This window comes from Micromesistius poutassou (genome assembly GCF_964030765.1).
Source record: "Micromesistius poutassou genome assembly, chromosome: 9".
NCBI classification, from domain to species: domain Eukaryota; kingdom Metazoa; phylum Chordata; class Actinopteri; order Gadiformes; family Gadidae; genus Micromesistius; species Micromesistius poutassou.
In genome coordinates, this window is record NC_140279.1 from 9,207,632 (window position 1) to 9,218,807 (window position 11,176).

General features: G+C 47.0%; 2 protein-coding genes across 2 annotated transcripts; both read left to right on the plus strand.

Annotated features, from left to right (window-relative positions):
- Positions 1 to 706: 706 nt before the first annotated feature.
- Positions 707 to 1,831, plus strand: s1pr1 (sphingosine-1-phosphate receptor 1; the record flags this gene model as incomplete). The annotated part of the gene is made up of 1 exon (XM_084472499.1): positions 707 to 1,831. The coding sequence occupies one exon, from the start codon at positions 707 to 709 to the stop codon at positions 1,829 to 1,831; it is 1,125 nt and encodes a 374-aa protein (XP_084328625.1).
- Positions 1,832 to 3,139: 1,308 nt separating this feature from the next.
- On the plus strand, positions 3,140 to 10,944 carry zbtb37 (zinc finger and BTB domain containing 37). Its single transcript, XM_084472817.1, has 4 exons — positions 3,140 to 3,531; positions 4,668 to 5,439; positions 5,877 to 5,973; positions 6,328 to 10,944. The coding sequence occupies exons 2-4, from the start codon at positions 4,670 to 4,672 to the stop codon at positions 6,823 to 6,825; spliced, it is 1,365 nt and encodes a 454-aa protein (XP_084328943.1). The 5' UTR covers positions 3,140 to 3,531; positions 4,668 to 4,669; the 3' UTR covers positions 6,826 to 10,944.
- The last annotated feature ends 232 nt before the right edge of the window (positions 10,945 to 11,176 follow it).

Here is an 11,176-nt window from a genome sequence, read left to right on the forward strand (position 1 = left end):
GGAGGTATGGGCGAGCGACGGATTGAAAAACAAGAAAAGAGATTTTCCACTTCTGTCATTTAAAGGAATCTTTTTCATTTTATCATCCAGGTAAGCTTTTAACAACGTGTTGTGAAGTATATTCTCCCTTACAGAGAAACATGTCAACTTTTTGACCTATAAATGAGGAAAACAGTATCTTTAGGATTTATAATTGGAAAAAGATTGGTGGTGTAAAGACTTACACTTCGCACTACACTTTAATACACCTCATTACTTATTATTAATTATTACTACTGTCTTAGTTTATTTTATTATTACTTTTTATTATTGTGATCTATGCTGCTACTTATTTTTGCATATTTCATTTTTACTTATCTTTATATACTTTATCTTGTATTGTTGCTACTATGTGGCTTTTGAGGAACCAAGCCTAATAATTTTTACTCTTGTGTACTCCCTCGTCCTCGATAGGATCGTCCTTTCACTATCTTTTAGAACACATTTTAAAGTAGAGCGTAGATTGTACAGTATTCCTCGTTATTGTCTGTGATAATAATGAATGCGAATCATAAAGTATGTTCTCTGAACAGGGCGATGGGTCCGGAGGTCCCCCCATCTTCTGGCCGTCGGTATCACCTCCTGACGTGAAGAGGACAGAGTTCCCACCGCCTGCTCTCTGCAGCCTGACAGTGCCACCCTGTGGATTCTCCGTGGAGCTGCAGCCATGGCGGATCCTGTTTATCCTGATTATTCTGATTTAATAGCAAGACATTACAATTACACTGGCAAATACCGCAAAGTAGAGCCTGATGCCAGAATAAAGGCAGACTCTGTGGTGTTCATCATCGTCTGCTGTTTCATCGTCATGGAGAACATCTTGGTTCTGCTCACCATCTGGAGGACCAAGAAGTTCCACAAGCCCATGTATTATTTCATTGGGAACCTGGCCCTGTCGGACCTGCTGGCCGGCCTGGTGTACACGGCCAACATCCTGCTGTCGGGGGCCAACACCTACAAGCTGAGCCCCACCCAGTGGTTCTTCAGGGAGGGGAGCATGTTCGTGGCCCTGGCCGCCTCGGTCTTTAGCCTCCTGGCCATCGCAATCGAGCGCCACCTGACCATGCTGCAGATGAAGCTGCACAACCACGGCAAGGCGCATCGCGTGTTCCTGCTGATCAGCGCCGTGTGGATGGTGGCTGCCGTGCTGGGAGGCCTTCCGGTCATGGGCTGGAACTGCATCAGCAGCATGGAGACCTGCTCCACAGTGCTGCCACTCTACCACAAGACCTACATCCTGTTCTGCACCAGCGTGTTCACCATCATCCTCCTGGCCATCGTGGTTCTGTATGCACGCATCTATGCCCTGGTTCGAACCCGTAGCCGCAAGCTGGTGCTCCGCAAGGCGCCCAACGGCCGAGGCAGCAGCGGAGCCAACAGCAAGAGCTCAGAGAAGTCCATGGCCCTGCTGAAGACGGTGATCATCGTGCTGAGCTGCTTCATCGCCTGCTGGGCGCCGCTCTTCGTGCTGCTGCTGCTGGACGTGGCCTGCCACACCAAGAGCTGCCTCATCCTGTACAAGGCAGAGTGGTTCCTGGCCCTGGCGGTCCTAAACTCGGCCATGAACCCCCTGATCTACACTCTGACCAGCAAGGAGATGCGCAGAGCCTTCCTGAGCACCCTGCTGTGTTCCACCTCCTGCCTCCGGCCCACGGGAAAGGTGGCTCGACCAATCATGGGAGCTGAATTCAGTCGGAGCAAGTCGGACAACTCTTCACACCCCAATAAGGACGACATGGAGGGGCCCCCGAGGGACACGGCCGTGTCCACGGGCACCGACACCACGTCCTAGAACAGGACAGAACCGTGGCTACATGCTAAGCAGGTGGCTACATGCTACATAACTGTGGCTACATGCCTGTAGTTCACGATACCGGTGGCTACATGCTACATACCTGTACTTCACAATACCGGTGGCTGCATGCTACATGCTACATGCCTGTACTTCACAGAGCCAGCCAGCATGTATGTGCACAAGCATTTTGACTAGTTATAACCAGTTCTCACTGGTTATAACAGTGGTTGACTTATTCTTACTAGTTAGTTATGACTAGTTATAATTGGTTGTCATCAGTTATAACCAGTTCTGACCGGTTATTGCTGGTTCTGACCAGTTCTAACGGATTCCGACTGGTTATAACTGCTTCTGGCCAGTTTTCTATGGTTCTGACTGGTTATAACTGCTTCTGGACAGTTTTCTATGGTTCTGACTGGTTACATCTGGTTCTCACCAGTTATCATGAGCCCTAAAGCAGGTCTACCCTTCATGGAAACATGTAAGACACTCGCTTAACGACGGCCTTTACAACAGCAACTTAATCTTCCTAGGCAGAAAAATAGAATAATGTGTGGTGCTCTTTGAGAATGTATTTTGTTCTTGGGTTTGTCCGTTGTAGCGCGGATAATGTATAATGTGGATAATGTATCTGATGTCTGGTGCACTTCAAGGCTTAGATGATCTGTTGTCTTAGCCTCTGAGGCTCAAACAGAAGCTACATATTGCTAGGTAGCTAGGTATTGCTAGCTCTTTTAAGCCACCTTTTCTTATCTTAGCTCTTCCTAAAGTCCATTTGCACATTGTAACTTTTGAATGTGTTTGTCATGTGTTTCACTCTTAATAAACATCAGAATAAAATCAAAACCATGTCTAGTGTATTTTGCTACCTGCTTTTAAGTAAATGCATTTGAGACATAAAGCAAAGACCCTTTTACTCCAACAGTCAATATTAACTATCATTTTTATAAAGGAGTTAACAATATATATAGATTTATTTATTAATATATTTATATGTGTATATAGACCTATTTCAGTCTATGATAGAATAAACTATCAACTCTGTATCCTATTACAGTCTGTAATATATAATAATATAAGATGATATATATAAGATAAGATAATATTTATAATGTAACACTATAGACTGTCATATAGTAACAGACGAACTAAAACACCACAATATTCGTTTGGGTGCATTGTGGGTAAAGTAGTTTTTCTGGCCCCTGTCGCCCTGTCTCACAGTGGACCAGAGGAGCCGGCGGACTCCATCTCCCAGCCGGAGGGTCTCTTCCCCTTCGGCCGGGAGGGAAGAGAGAGCAGCGAACCCAGAAACGAGCTAAAGTTCAGAGTTTGTGTTGTTGTTCTTATCTTCTATATATTATATTATACATATATAATTTTATATATAGTAATATATAATATAGGACATAATATATATCCACAGACTTGTCATGACGGCTTGTGGTGTAAGAGCTATGCGGTAATCTGTGGTTCTCTGGTCGGTTCTCCCCTCGGAGTGAGAGAGGAGCCGCAGACCCAGAGCCTCCCTTCACCTCCTTCACCTCCCTCCTGGAGGACGGGTGAGAGAGGAGCCGCAGAGACTCCCTTCACCTCCCTGCTGGAGGACGACGGGGTCCTGGTGTCCGTCCAGCAGTGCCCGGCTCATGTCTTCATGATGTTCAGAGCATCAGCGCCTCGTTCCTGAGAGCCTAGTAGTGAGTTTAGACGTGTGTGTGTGTGTGTGTGTGTGTGTGTGTGTGTGTGTGTGTGTGTGTGTGTGTGTGTGTGTGTGTGTGTGTGTGTGTTAGTAGTGCTGTGTGTGTTTGTGTGTTAGTAGTGATGTGGGTGTTAGAAGGGATGTGTTAGTAGTGCTGTGTGTGTGTGTGTGTGTGTGTGTGTGTGTGTGTGTGTGTGTGTGTGTGTGTTAGTAGTGATGTGTGTGTTAGTTCTGATGTGTTAGTTGTAATGTGTGTGTTAGTCGTGATGTGTGTGAAGAGTGATGTGTGTGTTAGTAGTGATGTGTTAGTAGTGATGTGTGTATTAGTAGTGATGTGTGTATTAGTAGTGATGTGTGTTTGTAGTGATGTGTGTATTAGTAGTGATGTGTTAGTAGTGATGTGTGTGTTAGTTGTAATGTGTGTGTATTAGTAGTGATGTGTGTATTAGTAGTGATGTGTGTGTTTGTAGTGATGTGTGTGTTAGTAGTGATGTGTGTGTTAGAAGGGATGTGTTAGTAGTGCTGTGTGTGTGTGTGTGTGTGTGTGTGTGTGTTAGTGATGTGTGTGTGTGTGTGTGTGTGTTAGTTGTAATGTGTGTGTTAGTTGTAATGTGTGTGTTAGTCGTGATGTGTGTGAGGAGTGATGTGTGTGTTAGTAGTGATGTGTTAGTAGTGATGTGTGTGTTAGTAGTGATGTGTGTGTTAGTGATGTGTGTATTAGTAGTGATGTGTGTTTGTAGTGATGTGTGTATTAGTAGTGATGTGTGTGTTTGTAGTGATGTGTGTTAGTAGTGATATGTGTGTTAGTTGTAATGTGTGTGTTAGTAGTGATATGTGTGTTAGTTGTAATGTGTGTGTTAGTAGTGATGTGTGTGTTTGTAGTGATGTGTTAGTAGTGATGTGTGTGTTTGTAGTGATGTGTGTGTTAGTTGTAATGTGTGTGTTAGTAGTGATGTGTGTATTAGTAGTGATGTGTTAGTTGTGATGTGTGTGTTTGTAGTGAGTGTGTGTGTAGTGTGTGTTACAGGCATGGCTCCACCCTCTGACAGTGTGCGTCTGGACGTTCCAGACTTTGTTAGTAGTGTTGTGTTAGTTGTGTGTCAGTACTGATGTGTTAGTGTGTGTCTGTTACAGGGATGTCTGACAGTGTGCGTCTGGACGTTCCAGACTTCAGTAACTCGGTGCTGTCTCACCTGAACCGGCTGAGGCTCCAGGGCAGACTCTGTGACATTGTGGTGAGCGTGGAGGGTGAGGGCTTCAGGGCCCACAAGGTGGTGCTGGCCGCCAGCTCGCCCTACTTCAGGGACCACATGGCGCTGGGCCAAATGAGCACCGTGTCGTTGGCCGTCATCAGGAAGCCCCGGGTGTTCGAGCAGCTGCTGGCCTTCTGCTACACGGGCCGCCTCAGCCTGCAGCTGGCCGACATCGTCAGCTACCTCACCGCCGCCAGTTTCCTGCAGATGCAGAGCGTCATCGACCGCTGCACCGCGCTGCTGGAGGGCATCCACCTCAAGATCCACCTGGGGGGGGGCGGGGCCCCGGGGGGCCTCATGGGCCTGGGGGGGGCTGGGGCCCCGGGGGGCCTCAGGGGTCTGGGGCCCGGGGCCGAGGGCCAGGAACCCCAGCTGAGGATGGACCAGGAGGGCCAGTGGTATGTAGAGAGTAGTGGGGAGCAGCAGCAAGAGGAGGAGGAGGAAGAGGAGGAGGAGGAGGAGCCGGGCAGACCAGGAGGAGGATTACAGATCAAGACAGAAAGGATGGAAGAGTGGATTGAGGAGGAGGAGGAAGAGGAGGAGGAACTTCCAGGAGGAGGGGCAGCAGAGGAGGAGGCCATCATGCTGATTGACAGGTCGGGCCGGAGCTCTCTGGTGCAGGAAGACGGGCCCTCCAGCAGTCAGACAGACAGGTGAGACCACAGACAGACAAGTGAGACCACAGACAGACAGGTCATACTGTTATGGGGGATGTAGAGCAAGTGGACTCAAATGCTCGACACAGACTGACACAGTCAATGATAAGAGTCTTTACTGAAGGCAACAAATATGTAAAGACGGGGAAAGGGCGAGGGGCTTGAAGGCTAGCAGGTAGTCGGACAGGCGAGCAGTGAGCTGCACCCTAACCTGCTAGGACCAGTGGGCTACACCCTGACCTGCTAGGACCAGTGGGCTGCACCCTGACCTGCTAGGACCAGTAGGCTGCACCCTGACCTGCTAGGACCAGTGGGCTGCACCCTGACCTGCTAGGACCAGTGGGCTGCACCCTGACCTGCTAGGACCAGTTATTGAGTGTATTTGGGCGTGGGCGTGGTTTACTCCTTACAGTCGTATGTCCTCTGTGTTACAGGGTCAGTCCTACAGACAGTGTCCTGATCCTCGCTGGGCACCAGAGAGCCAAGAGTGAATCTCCAGGGAGAGACGAAGCCCAGCAACCCAGCTCCCAGGTAAGATAGAGGCTATGATAGAGACTAAGATAGAGGCTCCCAAGTGAGATAGAGGCAAAGATAGAGGCTCTCATGTAAGATAAAGGCTATGATAGAGGCTAAGATAGAGGCTCTCAGGTAAGATAGAGGCTAAGATAAAGGCTAAGATAGAGGCTATGATAGAGGCTATGATAGAGGCTCCCAGGTAAGATAGAGGCTAAGATAGAGGCTCACAAGTAAGATAGAGGCCCCCAGGTACAACACAGGAGCCACTGGCCTAGTAGCCGCTCAGGAGCCGCTGGCCTAGTGAGCCAGTCCGAGTAGTGAAAGGTTGCCAAGGTGACTACGGCTCTTTTCTTTCTGTCTGGTTGCTAGGGGGAGGAGCCTGCGGCCTTGGATATGGGGGGGTACGAGGAGTACCTGAGAGAGCAGGTGGGCGACCGCTGGTTCCGCTACAACCCACGGCTCACCTGCATCTACTGCTGCAAGTCCTTCAACCAGAAGGGCAGCTTGGACCGCCACATGAGGCTGCACATGGGCATCACGCCCTTTGTCTGCCGCATCTGTGGGAAGAAATACACCCGCAAAGACCAGCTGGAATACCACATCCGGAAGCACACCGGGAACAAGCCCTTCCACTGCCACCTCTGTGGGAAGAGCTTTCCCTTCCAGGCCATTCTGAACCAACACTTCCGGAAGAACCATCCTGGCTGTACGCCCCAGGAAGGAGCTCACAGCGCCTCCCCGGAGACCACCACAGCCTCCTCCTCTAGAGCGGGCCAGTACCACGACTCCTCCCCCAGAGAGGACCACCCTGATGGTGGAGGGTCTGAAGGGCCCCAGGCCTCAGTATCCACCACAGGGCCAGACTGACCTACACCAGGAGGATCTCCACCAGGAGGACCTCCACCAGATGATACCTCCAACAGGAGGAACTCCACCAGACTGACCTCCATTAGGAGGTCCTCCACCAGATGATACCCCCCATCAGGGGGACCTCCAACAGGAGGACCTCCACCTGATGATACCTCCACCAGATGATACCTCCAACAGGAGGGACTCTACCAGACTGACCTCCATCAGGACCTCCACCAGATGATACCTCCACCAGGAGGACCTCCATCAGGAGGACCTCAGCCAGATGATACCTCCATCAGGAGGACTTTCACCAGATGATACCTCCACCAGATGATACCGCCAACAGGAGGAACTCCACCAGACTGACCTCCTTCAGGAGGACCTCCATCAGATGATACCTCCACCAGGAGGACCTCCATCAGGAGGACCTCCACCTTACTTTATGAACCTTACTCAAAAGTGAATTGAACACAAGGTTAGGGTTAAACCACGGTTAGTGGGTTAGGGTTAGACCAGGGTTAGTGAGTTATGGTTAGGGTTAAACCAGGGTTAGTGAGTTAGGGATAGGGTTAAACCCCAGTTAGTGAGTTAGGGTTAGGGTTAAACCACGGTTAGTGAGTTAGGGTTAGGGTTAAACCCCAGTTAGTGAGCACAGGAATACGTTTTCTTAAAACCACATCTACCTTCACAATCAGCACTTTTCCATGGACACCCTTCATACTGTGATTATCATGGTCTGTCGGAACAGTGGAGTTATGCACAAACATGAAGCTAAAGTAGGGTGACCAGATTTCCTGAAACTAAAACCGGGACACGAGCATTTGTGACCGTAGTGCGCGTGTGTGTGAGGTCACAGACGCAGATATTAGGCTCAATTTCAGCACATAGGACTACTGCTCACTATCCTAGAAATCCAGACCCACATCTAGAAAGCTGTAGGGTCTGGCAACGAGTAATGAAAATGGCCCAACTCAAGGGGCGGGACCAAGCATGCATTTGAAAATATCACTGCACGCAATTTGATACCACTACGACCAATCAGAACAAGAATCCAAGGGGTGACGTATCCAGACCAGCGGAGCTAACCAATAGATACACTGATGTGATTGGTTAATATTCAGATCCAGGGGAATCGAGTATATTGCTCGTTCCCAGAGTGACTCACTGAGCAAATTCAAATTGTGCTCTCGCGAGAACTCTGGATTTCCAGGGTAACTGCTCACAACATAGGGGAAGAATCATGTACGTTTTTGGTAGGCCTATTTACACATTTAAGAGAAAATATGGAAAGACATTGAATGAGTTTCATTTGGGACTATTTTAGCCTGAAGCTGAAGAAAGTTTTGGAAAATACAAAAAAAAAGCCTACACATATTTGTTAAAGGAGAGAATTTGCTCAAAAATCGATTTGTTTGCTGACAACCTGCTGTGGAATTGCGAACAGGTGTAGTCAAAATTGGACCGTTTGACAAGCAACATCTTTGAGGTGGGAACAGTCATGCGGTTCCTCTCGTTAGTCCAAGTATTATATTAGTATTAGTAGTATTAGTATATAGGAAAACATCCACTCGGGAGCATTTGTGGCAGGAAAACACACACGGCACAACACACGGCAAACTGACAAATTAGACATATTTTTGTACGGAATCTCCTTGCTTTTGAAATGCCTGAACATCTCCACCCAGTGCTCATACGCTGGTTTTCCATCAGCATTCCACTGTGTGACCATCCCTGTTGCGTATGCCTGCACGGATTAGGTTTTGTCAAATGAGTTAATGATTGGGCTTTAGATCACATTGGCTATGTAATCGCTGACCACAGGGGACATTTCATAGCGGTTGGTGGAAAGCGGGACATTGTAGCATCCCGACAGGCATTTGTCAGGACTTGGAACACACAACTCAAAATCTGGACTGTCCCGGGACGTCTGGTCAACTTAAACTAAAGTGATGCTAACCCTAATATACCGTTGAACTATCAATACCCTGCTGAGTGAACTAGCCCTAACCTGTTAGCAGTAGGGACTAAAGTAATGCTAACCCTAATATAACTATTAATACCCTGATAAGACTGAGGGAATTAGCCCCTATGAGTTAGCAGTAGCAACACACTCCTTACCTCAAGGGATTTTCTTTCTTTACTTGTCATTTGTTTTATTCTTATTGCTGTCGTCGTAAAGAAGTATCAATCACACAAGACGATATCCCAAATTTTGGAAATAGAATAAACTAATTAGACAGAGACATAGTCAGAATAATGTTAAGGAACCTTTTAATTACTGTTTTAAGGTGGCCTTATAGTTTAATTTAAAGCTCAATAGTAAAGTGAATTTCATTTTGTGCTTTCTCCAGATACAAGATCAAATACGCAGAAAACCTCCAATAAACGACAGCTGATTTACCTCTCCGATCCCCAAGAGACAAAACATCCCAACACAGTACACACTGGCTAGTTGGACAACAAATCACAATGGAGTACAACAGGGCTAGCTTGAGACTAGACCAATCAGGGGACATCTCTGTGGAATGGACTATTTGGAGAATTTTGTATAAAGGACTTCTAGCCATGCTGAAGACCACATGGATGTAGCCATGGCAACTTGCAGGTCCGCCCTTGGTCCCTGGGTTCGGCCAAGTGGTAAGGGTCGGCCGGTGAGGACTTTGCCATTAAGTGGTCTTTTATGCAAGTCAAGCCAGAAATCATCTGGTGGGATGATGCACCTGGTCACCTCTTCAGACTCATCCATTAACTATCAGGTAGAGAGACCTCAGCTCTCCTTTATCTCATGATAGCTCCTATCAGCATAATAATGATACCTAGCACAAGGCTAACAGCTAACCTCAGTAGGAGCGGCAGAGAACCTTGCTTCAGACGTACAACCCCAGGAACCTGCTAGCACCCTGCACAACCTACTCACTATCCCCCGACTCACTATCCCCTCACCCACTATCTCCCTCATCACTGCTGGACTCTACTCACTATCATCATGTGCTCAGTCTCTGATATTTGGAAACTGTCCAACTTCCAAAGGTTTCAAGGAGTCAAAGATAGCTCTTTCAAGTCCTTTAGTCTAGGGTCTTCAATAGGGTTAGGGTCTTTAGTAGACCAGGGTCTTGAATGGGGTTAGGGTCTTCAGTAGGTCTAGGGTCTTCAATAGGGTTAGGGTCTTCTATATGTTTAGGGTCTTCAATAGGATTAGGGTCTTCAATGGGGTTAAGGTCTTCAATGGGGTTAGGGTCTTCAGTAGTCCAGGATCTTCAATAGGGTTAGGGTCTTCAATAGGGTTAGCGTCTTCAGTAGGTCCAGGGTCTTCAATAGGCTTATATAGTGAATAGTTTTTTATTTTTTGTCTTTATCTTAAACAAGGGTTCAATTGTGCTGTAAAATGCCAAATTATTATTCCAATTATTATTTTAATAGTATTAATTATGCAATCAATTTCCATTTATTTTATTTGCTAATCAGTCAGTATGGCTTAGATTTTTCTTATATACTTTTGTTTGTTTGCATATTATATGAATAATTTCTTTTTATAAATACCCTATAACCTTGAACACAAGTTATTAAATAAATATATTAACTTTCTGAAGAATATTTTGTTATGTACATAAAGATCAGAGATTTTATGTGAGTGGTACTTAAGACAATAGTACCACCTTAAAGCTTTTAATGGGTTAGGGTTAGCCTGGGTTACGTGTTAGCCCAAGGTTTAGGGTTAGCCTGGGTTATGTGTTAGCCCAAGGTTTAGGGGTTACGTGTTAGCCCAGGGTTTAGGGTTAGCCTGGGTTACGTGTTAGCCCAAGGTTTAGGGTTAACTCCAAGTTTAGGGTACCTACATCACCACTCGATTGCCCCTACATCACCACTCGATCACCCCTACATCACCACTCGATCGCCCCCCTACATCACTACTCGATCGCCCCTACATCACCACTCAATCACCCCTACATCACCACTCGATCACTCCTACATCACCACTCAATCACCCCTGTCACCACTCTATCGCCCCTTCATTACCACTCTATTGCCCCTACATTACCACTCGATCACCCCTGACATCACCACTTAATTGCCCCTACATCACTACTCGATCACTCCTGAAGAAACAATGTGGAGGAAATAAAGCAAACCGTGAACAATAGAACTGCTCAGATGTCATTTTGTTGAATATTATCTCAACAAATATAACCATCACACACACGCATCTTAAACACATCACCTGACCAGTATAAGACAAAGACAAGACAGAGACAGTACTGTCATTATCAGTGGCAGATTTAGCAAATTGGGGGCCTAAGGCAAAGATATGTATGGGGCCCACCTCATCCGATCTTTTAAAGAGAACAGAGAAAAAAAATGTACAGAC

Excerpts from the sequence above, each read along its gene's own strand:
- zbtb37 (XM_084472817.1), top strand. The coding sequence starts at position 4,670 with ATGTCTGACAGTGTGCGTCTGGACGTTCCAGACTTCAGTAACTCGGTG. Across the intron at positions 5,440-5,876 it reads TCCAGCAGTCAGACAGACAG|GGTCAGTCCTACAGACAGTG; the intron begins GTGAGACCACAG and ends TCTGTGTTACAG. Across the intron at positions 5,974-6,327 it reads CCCAGCAACCCAGCTCCCAG|GGGGAGGAGCCTGCGGCCTT; the intron begins GTAAGATAGAGG and ends TCTGGTTGCTAG.